The 16,775-nt window shown below is 38.7% G+C and overlaps 1 protein-coding gene across 6 annotated transcripts in view; it reads left to right on the top strand.

Moving 5' to 3' along the window:
• The window catches only part of LOC129443264 (receptor-type tyrosine-protein phosphatase mu), a 234,710-nt gene that overhangs the window by 122,802 nt on the left and 95,133 nt on the right, over positions 1-16,775 (top strand). For all 6 annotated transcript variants that reach the window (XM_073864360.1, XM_073864363.1, XM_073864362.1 and 3 more), the window contains exons 8-11: positions 6,499-6,807; positions 8,354-8,463; positions 11,001-11,202; positions 11,452-11,554. In XM_073864360.1, the coding sequence (XP_073720461.1) occupies positions 6,499-6,807; positions 8,354-8,463; positions 11,001-11,202; positions 11,452-11,554 (724 nt within the window). The remainder of the gene's footprint in view (positions 1-6,498; positions 6,808-8,353; positions 8,464-11,000; positions 11,203-11,451; positions 11,555-16,775) is intronic.

Raw genomic sequence — 16,775 nt, 5'->3', positions numbered from 1 at the left:
TCTCTATTGTTGCGTATTTTGTCTTCTGCATAGTCTGCGTAGTTTGTCTTCTGCCTTGTTGCACAGTTTGTCTTCTGCATTGTCTGTGCAGGTTGTCTTCTGCATGGTCTGCGTAATTTGTCTTCTGCATTGTTGCGTAGTTTGCCTTCTGCATTGTCTGCGCAGTTTGTCTTCTGCATTGTCTGCACAGTTTGTCTTCTGCATTGTCTGCGCAGTCTGTCTTCTGCATTGTCTGCGTAGTTTGTCTTCTGCATTGTTGCGTAGTTTGTCTTCTGCATTGTATGGGTAGTTTGTCTTCTGCATAGTCTGCGCAGTCTGTCTTCTGCATTGTCTGCGTAGTTTGTCTTCTGCATTGTTGCGTAGTTTGTCTTCTGCATTGTATGGGTAGTTTGTCTTCTGCATTGTATGGGTAGTTTGTCTTCTGCATTGTATGGGTAGTTTGTCTTCTGCATTGTTTGCGCAGTTTGTCTTCTGCATGGTCTGCGTAGTTTGTCTTCTGCATTGTGCGCAGTTTGTCTTCTGTATTGTTGCGCATTTTGTCTTCTGCATTGTCTGTGCAGTCTGTCTTCTGCATGGTCGCCGTAGTTTGTCTTCTGTATTGTTGCGCATTTTGTCTTCTGCATTGTTGCGCAGTTTGACTTCTGCATTGTCTGCGCAGTCTGTCTTCTGCATGGTCGCCATAGTTTGTCTTCTGCATTGTTGCGCAGTTTGTTTTCTGCATTGTCTGCGCAGTTTGTCTTCTGCATTGTCTGCGCAGTTTGTCTTCTGCATTGTTGCGCATTTTGTCTTCTGCATAGTCTGCACAATTTCTCTTCTGCATAATCTGCGCAGTTTGTCTTCTCCATTGTCTGCGCAGTTTGTCTTCTGCATTGTCTGCGCAGTTTGTCTTCTGCATTGTCTGCGCAGTTTGTCTTCTGCATTGTTGCGCATTTTGTCTTCTGCATAGTCTGCACAATTTCTCTTCTGCATAATCTGCGCAGTTTGTCTTCTCCATTGTCTGCGCAGTTTGTCTTCTGCATTGTCTGCGCAGTTTGTCTTCTGCATTGTTGTGCATTTTGTCTTCTGCATAGTCTGCACAATTTCTCTTCTGCATAATCTGCGCAGTTTGTATTCTCCATTGTCTGCGCAGTTTGTCTTCTGCATAATCTGCGCAGTTTGTCTTCTGCATTGTTGCGCATTTTGTCTTCTGCATAGTCTGCACAATTTCTCTTCTGCATAATCTGCGCAGTATGTCTTCTCCATTGTCTGTGCAGTTTGTCTTCTGCATTGTCTGCGCAGTTTGTCTTCTGTATTGTCTGTGCAGTTTGTCTTCTGCATTGTTGCGCATTTTGTCTTCTGTATTGTCTGTGCAGTTTGTCTTCTGCATTGTTGCGCATTTTGTCTTCTGTATTGTCTGTGCAGTTTGTCTTCTGCATTGTATGGGTAGTTTGTCTTCTGCATTGTATGGGTAGTTTGTCTTCTGCATTGTTTGCGCAGTTTGTCTTCTGCATGGTCTGCGTAGTTTGTCTTCTGCATTGTGCGCAGTTTGTCTTCTGTATTGTTGCGCATTTTGTCTTCTGCATTGTCTGTGCAGTCTGTCTTCTGCATGGTCGCCGTAGTTTGTCTTCTGTATTGTTGCGCATTTTGTCTTCTGCATTGTTGCGCAGTTTGACTTCTGCATTGTCTGCGCAGTCTGTCTTCTGCATGGTCGCCATAGTTTGTCTTCTGCATTGTTGCGCAGTTTGTTTTCTGCATTGTCTGCGCAGTTTGTCTTCTGCATTGTCTGCGCAGTTTGTCTTCTGCATTGTTGCGCATTTTGTCTTCTGCATAGTCTGCACAATTTCTCTTCTGCATAATCTGCGCAGTTTGTCTTCTCCATTGTCTGCGCAGTTTGTCTTCTGCATTGTCTGCGCAGTTTGTCTTCTGCATTGTTGTGCATTTTGTCTTCTGCATAGTCTGCACAATTTCTCTTCTGCATAATCTGCGCAGTTTGTCTTCTGCATTGTTGCGCATTTTGTCTTCTGCATAGTCTGCACAATTTCTCTTCTGCATAATCTGCGCAGTTTGTCTTCTCCATTGTCTGTGCAGTTTGTCTTCTGCATTGTCTGCGCAGTTTGTCTTCTGTATTGTCTGTGCAGTTTGTCTTCTGCATTGTTGCGCATTTTGTCTTCTGTATTGTCTGTGCAGTTTGTCTTCTGCATTGTTGCGCATTTTGTCTTCTGTATTGTCTGTGCAGTTTGTTTTCTGCATTGTTGCGCAGTTTGTCTTCTGCATTGTCTGCGCAATTTGTCTTCTGCATTGTATGCGCAATTTGTCTTCTGCATAGTCTGCGCAGTTTGTCTTCTGCATTGTTGCGCAATTTGTCTTCTGCATTGTTGCGCAATTTGTCTTCTGCATAGTCTGCGCAATTTGTCTTCTGCATAATCTGCGCAGTTTGTGTTCTCCATTGTCTGTGCAGTTTGTCTTCTGTATTGTCTGTGCAGTTTGTCTTCTGCATTGTTGCGCATTTTGTCTTCTGTATTGTCTGTGCAGTTTGTCTTCTGCATTGTTGCGCATTTTGTCTTCTGTATTGTCTGTGCAGTTTGTTTTCTGCATTGTTGCGCAGTTTGTCTTCTGCATTGTCTGCGCAGTTTGTCTTCTGCATTGTATGCGCAATTTGTCTTCTGCATAGTCTGCGCAGTTTGTCTTCTGCATTGTTGCGCAATTTGTCTTCTGCATAGTCTGCGCAATTTGTCTTCTGCATAATCTGCGCAGTTTGTCTTCTGCATTGTCTGCGCAGTTTGTCTTCTGTATTGTCTGTGCAGTTTGTCTTCTGCATTGTCTGCGCAGTTTGTCTTCTGCATTGTCTGTGCAGTTTGTCTTCTGCATTGTTGCGCATTTTGTCTTCTGTATTGTCTGCACATTTTCTCTTGAATAGTCTGCGTAGTTTGTCTTCTGCATAGTCTGCGCAATTTGTCTTCTGCATAATCTGCGCAGTTTGTCTTCTGCATTGTCTGCGCAGTTTGTCTTCTGTATTGTCTGTGCAGTTTGTCTTCTGCATTGTCTGCGCAGTTTGTCTTCTGCATTGTCTGTGCAGTTTGTCTTCTGCATTGTTGCGCATTTTGTCTTCTGTATTGTCTGCACATTTTCTCTTGAATAGTCTGCGTAGTTTGTCTTCTGTATTGTATGCGCAATTTGTCTTCTGCATAGTCTGCACAGTTTGTCTTCTGAATAGTCTGTGTAGTTTGTTCTCCTCACTGTTTGTCCTCTGCGATATTTGTGCTGTTTGTCCTACTCATTGTTTGTCCTCTGCAATGTCTGCAAATGTTGTCCTCTGCACAGTTTGTCCTGCGCTGTTTGTCTTCTGCGCAGTTTGTCCTTCTCACTGTCTGTCCTCTGCTATGTTTGTGCAGTTTGTCCTCCTCACTGTTTGTCCTCTACGATGTGTGCGCAGTTTGTCCTTCTCACTGTTTGTCCTCTACGATGTCTGCACACCATTTGCTGTTATTGTGCAGTCAAGGACACTTTTAAAGAGGAAAGTGTTTTCTCTGTTTCATCACAGTTTCTCAAACGCTGTCTTAAAAAAAACTATTATGATCAAAATCATGAGCAAAACATTAGAGACATCAACATAATAAGAGATGGAGCAGTACATGTGTTTGTTAACGCTTTAAACCTCAGGCAATGGAAACAGAAATATTTTCATAATTTTTTTAGTGGTTTGTGGTTTTCCGTCCTTGTCTTGCTCTCGGTTTTGTGACATTCAACTGTGATTTGCATTGACAGTAAAGGTGAATGTGAGAAAATCAGATAAAGTTTGATTTTGGAGGAGAACAAGGCTGCTGAGAGACACTGTTTCAGGCTTGAATTAAAGCATCTATTCCCACCTCACTAATTGTCATACAGGTGATAATCCATGCTGATTCAAAATGGTTGAAATATAGCCAGTGGATTAGTTTTACTAGCGGATTACTTTAAAGTTCTGATACAGCTAGATTCAGTCCTTGATTCTGATTGGTGAATAGCTGTGGTTTATTTATGATTAAACACATCTACTGTATGAGCGCTGCATCCAATGATTTTGTGTATCACTGCACAGCACCCTTAGGGACTCACACTGACAGTTTAGTTTGAAACAGAGCACAGTTCCCATGAAAAACATGTAAACACCAGGGTACCCAACCTGAGACTACCTGAAGGAGGTGTTACAATGTAGCTGTGGCACAGTTTCCTCGAGGAGGGGTGGCTGATAAAGCAGGGGAAATTTGTCACGTTGCTGTGTGTGTAGTCAATAAAGTTAAAACAATTGAATCCATTAAAACAACAGTACTGGATGTGTGCGCTGTTTCTGTGTAAGAGGAGTGCGCGAGCGACGCATCCACTGCTCATTGAGCTCGTGAACATTTTTGCTGCTTTAAACATTTGCATTAAAATGCAATCATTAGGTTTTAAAAGAAAGTAAACGTGTATGCTGTGTTTGAGCAAAATGACATGAAAAAACAAATGCAAGAAGAGGAAGAGATTTACTTTTCCTTTAACACAATAACTAATCTGCTTATATGTGTCTGATGTGTGTGTGTGTTTAAGTGAGTGTGTGTGTCTCAAAAGTGGGCAAGAGGAAATTGAACCCTAGCTGGATCTAATAGGTGGGAAAATGTTAAGGTCCAGAGAAATGGACTTCAGATTTACCCGGGAATGAAAATGGATATTGGCATGGAGAGAGAGAGAGGGGGGAGCGAGGGGTGGTGGGTTAGACTCTCACAGAACTGTTGTTTAGTTTGCGAGTTTATGCCCCATCAGCTGAACTTTTGATCTTTATAACAGCACAAAACCAGACTCAGCAGACAGACAGATGACAGAAATGATGATGTGTTGACTGGACAGATTCACCAGCCATTGGTTTGAAAATATATATTTATACAATTTTAAATCAAATGAAAACAAATCTATACAACCACTGTCGTTCCAATCACGCATGAGTTGCTTTCTTTCATGGGACACAACATGAGATATAAGTATGAAGTTAACATACATGTGCAGTATGTATTGGACATCAGTCCTTGCAATATATGAGAATTGAACCCATGACTTTAGTGTTGCTGGTATCAGCTTTACCAGTCGAGCTATCGCTTTTCCATTGCATAAGACCCCACGGGTTGGGTCGGGTCAGCTCAGCTCACTTTTGGGGGCTTTTTCACTGAGTGCAGTGCGTTTTTTAGGACCACCTTGGTTGAGATTCCAAGCGAGCTGAGTTGATACTAAAATGTAGATCACTGATTGTCCTGAGAGAATCGTCACTACAAGCATCATCATTAAATGCAAGCTTAGCTTTACCTTCGTGCATGCGCTGTTGAGCAAACCTGTTGTCATTTGTGCTTTGTTGTAAGTTCCCAAACTCCAGTTCCCAATTTTAGCGATGAAAAACATCCACCATCAGGAAGACCATACCAATGTTTTCCAGACTTTTGGTTTGTGGTGGCACATCCACAAAACGCACGTCTGCATGCACGCCATTTTTGTAACTTAAATGAGGCTTAGCGGGCTTGTTGACTACGCCACGGGCATTTGTACAGAAACTGTCATGTGAGATGGAGGTGTGATGATAAACATGATGTGCAAACATTTATTTGATTTTGTGGTGGAGTGAGAAATAAATGTATGTATGGGAAACACTGCATTCAAACGATGCTCGCAAATTCTGAAGTCAGGGCAGATTCGGAGCAACACATGTAATATGAGGTTTATTTAATGGTGGTTGATTTGAAAGCATAACATCCTCTCTTCTAAAAATAAAAACGCTGGTTTTGTTCAGCTCAAGGTTGAAATCCTGTGAATTGTCCTGAGGACTGTTGAAAAGATGAAACGTCTCGTCTACAGTTATTTTACCCTGTTTAAGAGTTATTGGAAGATAAATATCAGATGTATAGGATCAGATAAACAGAAGGTGACACGGACGTCTGCTGTAATCTCATTTTCTCTCTCTTTCTGTTATTGTGGATCAGATTGAGTCTGATCTTCTTTCATCCTGAGCTTCTGATCAGTGCTGCTTTGATCTGAAGTGCCTGATTTCAGCTTTAGTCTCAGAGAAGTCGAGAGCTGAACTGAGATCAGGTTGTTTTGTCTTTCTTTCCACGAGCTGTATTCTCCAATGAATGTTTTTTAAAGAAAAATCAAAATGTCATCTTCATTTACTCGCTCTGGTGATGTGTGGATTTATGATAAGTTGTGGCTAAAGAGCAACACTGTCCAGTCTTTATCTTGTTCTTATACGTGATGGTTTAAAGCTTCACATACAAGCAAACATTGTTTGACTTCTCACATCATCCTTCAGGGCCTGTAGTAAAAACTTCATGTAAGGTTTGTGTGTGTGTGGGCTGCTGGTTTTGTCTCCTGAGGACCTGATTTTGCCCGGGGGTGCGTCTCTTTTGACATAACGTGAATATAAAATATCTTAGTTTTCCTGACCGTTAGGCTCTTTAGAAACAGTTTGCATTCCCGATCGTCCCTAACAGGCATTTACTTCCACGTTTCTCTTCTCAGAGCCCATGCACGGCCCACGACAGCTGAAGGTTTTGGACATCAGATCTCGTCAGGTTACTGTACGCTGGGAACCTTTTGGCTACAACGTGACGCGCTGCCATAACTTCAGTCTGACGGTGCAGTACCGCGCCAGAGGAGGCGGCAAAGAGGAGAGCAGAGAGGAGGCGTCATATGACAGCAAGAGCTCCGCCCCCCAGCACACCATCCATAACCTCACACCTTACACCAACCTGAGCGTTAAACTCGTACTGAGGAACCACGAGGGCGTCAAAGAAAGTCCTGAAATCCACATTCAGACGGATGAAGATGGTGAGTTAAAAAATATCACCTGTAGAAAATTACATTTAATAAACCCCACTAAAATGGGTGCAGAATCAAAAAATCTAATGTATAGATTAGGGACATTTGCATACTGTTTATCCCCTTATTTGTGTTATCAAATATAAAAGAAGCAACATTTCAATTTGTATGTTTTGATCATCGTGTTTTGAATCTGATCATCTAACAAAAGTCCTTTTCAAAAATGCAATTATTTCAGCTTTTTACTCGAAGTTTGGTATTTTTAAAGAATCCTACCCATATTTGAGAGCTGATAAAAAGAGAACCTAGGGGTGTCAATCGATTAAAAAAAAAAAAAAAAGTTACCACAAAAATTCATACCAAAACAATATCAATATATGTTGAACTTTTTTCTTTTATTGTTGACTGACATTGAGACAGCACTGGTCACATATATGGGTGGTTTCCCAGACAGGGATTAGCTTAAACCAGGACTAGGCCTTAGTTTAATTAGGAAATATAACTGGTTTTAACAAACATGCCTTACTAAAAACATTACTTGTGTGCATTTTGAGTCAAAACAAAGGGCACTGATGTATTTTAACATATGTCACGAAAGTGGTTTTTAGTTTGGACAGCTCTTACATTTATTTTAGTCTAGGACTAGTCGAATCCCTGTCTGGGAAACAGCCCCATACTGTGACGGCTGCGTCTCAATTCATCATGGGCTAGACTAAGGGTCAAACAGAAATTACCCAGAATCGCTCTTGCTGTATTTTGATGTCATATACTTGTCGACCACACCTCTTCTGTCTTGTTCTCCAATCAAACAAACCACGGCATATTTCAAGAATGATCATGTGACTTTTATGCACGTCAGGTGACCTGTAAATGTGAAAATGCATTTCCATTGCAGTTTTGCGCTATATTCCTTTTTTCAAATAACCTACAATCAGATTAACAAATTAGATTTATTTTTACAGTAATTGCTAATGCAACATGTATCGACTCTAGAATCCTATACGGCCAAAGTTCTTCATGCATTTTTCTGAACAAAAGAAACCATAACCAAGCGGTTTTATTTAAGTTTATCGAATGGAAATAAAGTCTGTCATCTGCATGTCTTCAGTGCATGAAATGTGTGATGCTCTATATATAGATGAGTCTATTATATCAGGTAGTGAAGTGAATGAACGCCTCATGTACTGTATGCTCGATTGGATTCAGTTCATCTGATGAACATGATGATGAATCTCTTCCACTACAGTAAAGCTTTGTCATTTAGCTTGAATATCACATCATGTGATCCATTAGCAGAGCTCCTCTGAAGAAATGAACAGATTTTCTTGTCTTTAAAATGACAATCTAGATAATAAATAGACACCTTGTACATACACGCTGTTCTCAGTGTCATCGATCAAATGAGTCGACTTTAACCGGCGCTCCATCAAGAGATTTAAAGCATAAACAAATTACTAACAGTCTTTCTAGACCGACAGAATTAAGATTAAATTGATGCATGTTCATATCGGTCATACTGTATGGTTTGATCCTCTGTGATGTCACTTCCTGTCAGTGCCCGGCGAGGTTCCTCTGGACTCGATTCAGGCCAGTGTGTATGAGGAAAAGATTGTGTTGAAATGGAGAGAACCGGCTCAGACCTTCGGCATCATCACTCAATACGAGGTGAATATAACACATACAGTAAACCATACCAATTCAACAGTGGAGAAAATATCCCATAGATTTACATGAAGTCACATTGTGTGTGTGTGTGTGTGTGTGTGTGTGTGTGTGTCCAGATAGCACCACTGAAATGTCAGTAAACCCACAGTGAAGTTTTTCCTTTGATTTGACAGTATCAAAGACTTCAAACTGAGACTCTCTGACAAGCAGGGATATCAAAAGGACAGTTTGGGATTTTTTTCCTCTTATAATGGACTCTCTCTCTCTCTCTCTCTCTCTCTCTCTCTCTCTCTCTCTCTCTCTTTCTTGTCTCTCTCTGTCTATTTCTCTCTCTCCTTCAGAACACGCAGACAGCAATAAGTAGGGCTGCAACTAAAGATTATTTTCATAAACCTATAATCGGGTGTTATTTTTCCGATTAATCGGGTGATTATTTTTCAGATTAATCGGGTGATTATTTTTCGATTAATCGGGTGATTATTTTCCGATTAATCGGGTGATTATTTTTCCGATTAATTGAGTGATTATTTTTCAGATTAATCGAGTGATTACTTTTCTGAGTAATCGGGTGATTATTTTTCAGATTAATTGAGTGATTATTTTTTGGATTAATCAAGTGATTATTTTTCTGATTAATCGGGTGATTATTTTTCTGTTTAATTCAGTGTTTATTTTTGGATTAATTGAGTGATCCTTTTTCTGGTTAATCGGGTGATTATTTTTCCGATTAATCGACTAATCATTTTTTTTTATTTGTGAAAGCTAAATAAGGCACTTAATGAGGGTATTCACGTGTAGAAGTGTACTTTTAAAAGTGCAATAACCACAGAATACTACAGAGTTTTACTTTATTGAAGCCTCAAATTAAAACGTTTGTGCAGCTTTTAAATAATAAAACAATCTTTAAATGGCAAAACATAAACAAACAAAATGTATCGAGTCACATTTAATAAACTCATTTTAATATTTAGACTTTGATGAGAATTATTATTATTCATTATTAACAAAATAAATAATCCATATTATATGAAAGTGATATACATGTGTTGTTACAATAATAAAAACCTGGATATACCTCTTATTTTTAAACAGATCCTCATTTGTGGTTCAATACTATTTTTATGAAAACAAGATTACATTTGAACAAATGAAGAATGAGATAATTTTTCAAAAATCTCGTTTTGTGATTGTGCATTCCAATTAATATCAGTCAAACTGCAGTTGTTTTGATTTAAGCCTTGGTAACTAAGAAAATACAAATAAACAGCACAATAAAACATGATAACATAATAATAAACATGTTTTGGAACCAAACTCTCAAATACAAACTCACTTATAGTAAAGGACGAAATTAAACCTTTATTGGCCAGCATTCGTTTGCGCTTTTGCTTCCGTCATTGTCCAGTCAGGGTTGCAACAAAACCAGCACAAAGCATACCAATGACTATTCATAGCCCAAATACCGACAACTAATGAACCAAATCCCTGCAGAAAAAAATCAACCGTCAGAAACCCCAGATACAGCGCCTGACTTTATAAGTTGCACCGTTTGCGCTTTATGAAGCAGACGCGTGTCCGCGCTGTCGACAGTGCTGCGGGAGCATGTGATGTCAAAGACCAACAAATTTTTATCAATTTTATCGATTAGTTGTTGCAGCCAAAGCAATGAATTACATCAGTCAAATGTTGACACATTCAAATGAGAGTTTAATATTTCGTCCTACGTTGTTCAGTGTGATTTGTTCCGACTGGAATAATTTGAAACTAATAACAATACAGGGTTTCTGATAAACCAGCAGCTCCTGAGAAAATATTTCAATATCAAAAGGTCGCAAATCAAAAGGGTTTGAAGTGTGACGCTTCATTAATGTCGTAATGAAGAAACCTCTTCAGATATAAGAAGCAAGATTCAACACGACTCCAGTCGCTTTATTATTCATTTCTCTGTTGTGCCGGATTATAATTGAAAAAAGCCTTCAAGCATTTCAGATATATAATAGACTCTAATTTGCTGGAACTCAAAGACTTCTGGAATCAATTTGGTTTGGGAACTGAAATTCATTTCTTCGCATTGAGAAAACGTGGTTTTATCGCATTGAAAGTGATTGTTTACTTGACAAATCTGATGCGTGATCTCATTATGAGATTTAAGAATGTGAGTTAGTTTGGGCTGAGATTAATACATGTGAATTTAGACTAAGTCATTGGGTTAGGGTTAGTTGGAGTTGCAATCTCACATCTTCATGATGCTTTATATCAAAACATAGCATTTTTGTATACAAAACTAGATTTTTTTGAATAAATGAAGAATATCTATGATGATGTCATTGTTTCAGATGTGATGTAACCTTATTTTTTACTGAAAAGTAACGTTATCAAACTGTTTTTTAAATGTTGATTTCTTTTCCCATTTAAGTAGATACGAGCTGTACATTTATGAAGAAACTTCAACAAGATGTCCGTCAGATGTGTTTATATTACAGACTAAATGTTAAAGAGTTAATGCATATCTACCTGAATGATTTGTGTGTTTACAGATTTCATATAAAGCTGTCAGCTCATTTGATCCCATGCTGGATCTCTCCAATCAAAGTGGGAAAGTGAATAAGCTCGGAAATGAGACGAGTCACGTCTTTCTGGGTCTTTATCCCGGATCTACGTACTCCTTCACCATCAGAGCCAGCACAGCCAAAGGTTACGGACCGCCGGCCATCACACAGGCAACCACTAAGATCTCAGGTCAGTATCCTGCAGAAAACAAAGACTTGAGTTCTTCATTTAGGAGATGCTTTCACATCAAATAAAACTTACAAACCAGTACACTACATTTACATATTTGGCAGATGCTTTAAGGTGACTAACCATGCATTTGAGGCATAGATTTTTTTTTGCACTGCTAACACAAATGTGCAGTGTGTTGCTATATTTGTGTCTGATATTATTGAAACAGCATCTGAAAGATTATTTTGTCATGTTGTGTGTGTGCAGCTCCATTAATGCCTGTGTATGATCAGGAGACGCCTCTGAATCAATCAGACAGCAGTGTGACCGTCGTACTGAAGCCGGCACAGAGCAGAGGAGCTCCTGTCAGGTATGAACTCAATCCACATACGTCACACATTACTGTGTGTGTTCATTCAAACACTTGTTCAGATGTTTGAGGAACACTTGTAATGAAAGATCAAATGCATTGTTTTGGCAGTGATGAACATGATCTGGTTCTGATTCCCAACCAGAACAATTTTACTGGGTTATAATGTTTCTCTACTTCTCCCTTTAAACTCTGTTTTTTATAAAGTATTGTTTGTGGATTTCTGTATGTGAGCGTCGATGTTTAAAGGTGCCAAAGAATGCATCTTAATAATCTGTAAATTTATTCTCTGATATCTACAAGGTTTGTGGCTTTATTAAAGGGATACTTCACCGATTTAGCATTCAGCTTTGTATCTGTAGAAACCCGGCAGTATTACTGAATGACCATGTTTCCCTCCCTCATTTCCCCCTGAGAGGAGAGATATCTGCATTTTGGTTCTGCAAAAAAGTCCTCCGATGATGTAATATGACGATTTTTGCATCATCGGAGGACTTTTTTGCAGAACCAAAATGCAGATATCTCTCCTCTCAGGGGGAAATGATGGAGGGAAACATGGTCATTCAGTAATACTGCCGGGCTTCTACAGATACAAAGCTGAATGCTAAATCGGTGAAGTATCCCTTTAAGTGTTTATATTATCCAGAAATGGTTTTTCATGTCCATCTAGGATTTGCCTTTAGATTAAAATGGTCTATTATTACCTTATTTGGAAGGGTCATGAATAATACAAATCTTGAGCTCTGCTCTGATTGGCTGTTTCTCAGAGCAGCTCCTTCAGTAGCTCTGTGTGTGTGTAAACAGATCTTATGTTTGACTCTGTATCGAATGAATATACAGATTTTGAGGAATAATCAATTGTTTGGAGATTGTTAATGGACGTTTCTGAGTGGTCAGTTTGTTTGTTTTTTCAGTATGGACCTGCAAAACGTAACTATAACGTCAATAGTAGAACTTCAGCCTAAATGCAAGCATATAGCATTAACTAGCATATAGTGCTAACTCGGCAGTCACAACTTTGTTTTTATCATTGTAACAACATTGTACTTAATTTAATATGTAATTTAATGTCGGGGGTGTAGATCTGGACTGTAACGTCACAGTTGGTGTTATGTTGAGATTGGTCTGTTTTCCAGCGCTCTTTTGCATGCACGAGGTTTACATAAGAATTAGGAAACAATCGTGTTTGAGGCTTTACCATGTGCACAACTCTTATTATTCATCTATTCCTACATAAATACAGTTTTACATTCAACAGCACCTTTAAAGCAGTGAACAAAGAGTCTGAGTGACTTCAGGAAAATACATGAAAGAAGTTAAGAGACTTTCATGAGCTGATCTGTCTGTCACTGCTGCAGCACAATCTCTCTCGCTCTCAATCTCTTCCTCTATCTCTCGCTCTCTCTCCTTTTTCCTCCATTTTTAGAAACTTTAACATAACAGAGGTCAGTTTCAGATAGAAATGTCATGGCCATCTATCAGCCAGAGATTAAAGAAAGAAATAAGAAATTACATTGAAGAAATTAAGTGAAATATTTTAGTACTGTTCAGATATTTTCTATTCTGGCATTTTTAAGAGGTGTATTTTCCCTGAAATTCTCATTACTTTACTTCTCATTTATGTCTTTTGAAAAATATTTTTTAATTAAATCTGTTGCTAGGGTGTTATGGGTCCATGGTTCTCTATAGATGTGACTCTTTCAGTCAGTCTTTCAGATTTGACCAGGTTCAAACAGTAGCCTGGTTTCCATTAAAGATTTGCTCAAAACACTATTATTATTTGCTAAATGTCATTTAAAAAGTAATTTTTAAATCATGGTGTTTCCATTAAGTAATGTTATGCAACTAAAATGTTATTTTGTTCTCTCTCTATAAGTCATTTCCAAAATCATGGCAACGCGTGGGTTCAGCTTCATGCAAACCAACATGCAAAGTTGCAAAATACCGCAAGAGCGATTCGAAAGCATATTGAGAAGTTGACAATTGAATCACACTTGTTGTATTTTGATGTTGAAACACAACTCTTCTGTCACCACTTCTTTCGTGCCATTGTTGAGTCTTGATATAAAACAAAGCTGTCACATGCAGTAATGCTGATGAGCATCCTCATCGTTCACACTCTGATTGACATGTGGGCGTGGTTTTCCAGGGGAAGTGCCCATAAAAGGAATATGGGGTCAATTATACGTAACAGGTATCCATGTTGGGAAAAACTTTTCTGAAAGTTGTATGAAAGAATAGAAGTGAGTTTGGCGCTGGATGTTTACAGAAACTGTCATGCGAGACAGAGGTAGTGATGAACGCAATGTCCAAAAATCTATTGAATTTTGTGACGGACTGACACATATCAAATAAATGTATGGGAAACACCAGCATCCCAGGTTTTGTATGATGTTACAGAAGTAGGTAGCGCAAATATAACAACACACCGATAATCACTGATAATAATGAAAAAGTGGCTTAAGAGCAGTAACAGTGATGCCAGATAGAAGAAAATAAACAGATCTTTATGATATCTCAATTGTTTCTTGAAGATAACAGTGAGATGATCTGTGTTTCCAATTATCTTGAATGTTTTCAGTTCAGCTTCAGAAGAGATCTCAACAATGTCAAAAACTGAGCTCAATTTGCCAATGTAGAAATATCAAAAGCTTAAATGAAACAAAACTGAGACTGTCATCCTATTTTCTGAGTTATGAAAGAGCAATAAGAAATCTCTCTGGGGTCACACAGACATTATAATTCAATGTTTCAGATAAAGCTGTGACATCTAGTATAAGAATATTATAAAGAATGAATTTTAATATGACATTTTCTAGAACAGAAGTTTAATGTAAACAACACATGACTGTGTACCCCTCAAATACCAAAAATAAATTACAGTCATGTTTACCGGGGTAATCCCTGAATCTGACAAGAGTACTGGATTATACCACAAGCTTTACTCTCTGTTTAAGGGTCTATCATCTAATCTGATCTGATCAAATCATGTTCTCAACTCGTCGACAACAAAATTGAAAAATAAGAAAATCAAGATTTGATTATTGTTGTCTGGGTCTAATCTCTCTCTCTCTCTCTCTCTCTCTCTCTCTCTCTCTCTCTCTCTCTCTCTCTCTCTCTCTCTCTCTCTCTCTCTCTCTCTCTCTCTCTCTCTCTCTCTCTCTCTCTCAGGTCAGACTGTGACTCAAATAGAAATACGAATGTTTAATTATGAAAAAGATTTGGAAACAAATAAGTCTGGATTAATTTCATTTTAACACCGGGTTTGGACGTGGTAACAGCTTTGGCTTTGACAGCAACTTTATTTACCAAAAGTAAATGCATTTTTTTTAAATGTACATTTATTCAGTAGATGCTTTTATCCTAAGCACCTTACAGTGCATAACAAGATATAAAGTAGCGTACAGTATATCCCCTTTTATTCATATCTGTGTTCCCTGAGAATTGAACCAATGCCCTTTTACGTTAGCACAACTTTAGCCCGAGCGATCATAACCGCGTAACAGATTGAAAGAATTCGTATGATTTGTTTTTCTTTGTACGATTTGACCCAACTCTTAAAATATGTATGAATTCCCGTAAGATCCTTATGTTAAAACATCCTGATCCTTTTAAAATGTGCTTTAGTGAAAACTATTCTATTAATAATCCCTCATCATTATTCATATCACCCATTCATTATTGCGAGCTGAAAGCAAGCTGTGTATTTCCAGCTAGAAAATAATCACGAAATCACTTTTACATTTTCTTTCTTCTGAACGAGTAATCAAACCATCTGATTAGCTGGAGGAAAATACGGTCGCAGACGCTGAAGCAGATGTTTGTCATTGATATGAGCCTGAAGAAAACGCATCAAATGACACAAGAGCTTTAAGCGAAAACAACAACAGAGATTAAACAAAGAATAAACGATAAAACAAGTCGCGTAGCGCAATCCTCTGTTTACAATCCTCGTACCAGCCGCTGAGAAATAAACAAATCAGTTTCACTTTTAATGTGTACACGTAATCTCTGTGAAAACACACACATACGCGTGTGTCCGGAGGGGACGAGTGCGTCTAGCGTGTCTTTAAGAGCATTACCGATCTGTCTCGACACCAAACGCCCGAGGACAATTCACAAACTAAAAAACACAGCAATGAGAAATACAACCTGAAACGCTTACTGTGATTGGTTACGCTCTTCAACCTACTTCAGTGATCGCTCGCACCCGGGGCAAGAAGAGTCTGGAAGATCCAACACAGACATCTGTTTCTGTCACCGACAAGGTTTAATGTCATTTCATTTAGTTTGCGTTTAAATCCTTTAGCAATTCTACATTTATTTGACAGATACTGCATTTAATATAGTTCCTGCTAGGAATCAAACCCGTGATCTTGTGAGACCACATTCACTAACAGCACATACATTAAATGCATAGTTTTATAAATCAAATGCAGGTAGTACTGATAAAATAATTTACACTTTTACAATGAAAGACAACTGAGAGATGTGTATTTTTTATCTGTTTACTGAGTGTGTGTTGTCATTAGGGGTGTAACAATACATTCATGTGGATCGATGCATCAATTGAATGCCTAATGCTGCGTACACACCAAACGCGAAGCATTGCGTTCCTCGCTCTTAAATGTCTTGCAGGATTAAACTTTTTGTCATGTGAATTTTTTGCTTAACTAGAATATTTTCAACTTGCACAAATAGCGCATTTTCGCAGCAATTGCACTGCCCAATTCGCATTGCGTCATTCACATCACCCCGCGTGAGTTTGCGTCTTTGCAGTGACTTTGTATGTAATTTACTCACGCAAAACATTGAATTTGTGTTTGGTGTACACGTAAGATATTGATATAGGTATCTTTACATTGAAACTCCACATGTCCACGTAAATTGTGCATTTTCATTTACTGACAATACTGTTTCACTGTGTGCGCGTCAGATTGCAATGCAACAACAAATCGGTGGTGGCGTGAAAAGACAGATGCATGCTGTTTAATAATCGATAAAGCGATTGACATACACCTGAATTGAATCAAATTAAAACAGTATACCAGAATTTGTTGTGGTATTGGCAAACATCGTATCATTGGCTAAAGCCGCCTTTCCACTGTACACCACATTCAGACACGACTGTTGGAGTTCGCCCCCTACTGGCAGTCGTAATGAAGTTTCAGTTTAATCGTAACATAGAGAAGCTCATTCCAGCGCAAGAGCCTTCAATCTC

Source organism: Misgurnus anguillicaudatus, unplaced genomic scaffold (assembly GCF_027580225.2).
Source record: "Misgurnus anguillicaudatus unplaced genomic scaffold, ASM2758022v2 HiC_scaffold_26, whole genome shotgun sequence".
NCBI lineage: Eukaryota > Metazoa > Chordata > Actinopteri > Cypriniformes > Cobitidae > Misgurnus > Misgurnus anguillicaudatus.
The sequence above is the reverse complement of the archived record's forward strand: the minus strand, read 5'-3'. Positions and strand labels throughout refer to the sequence as shown.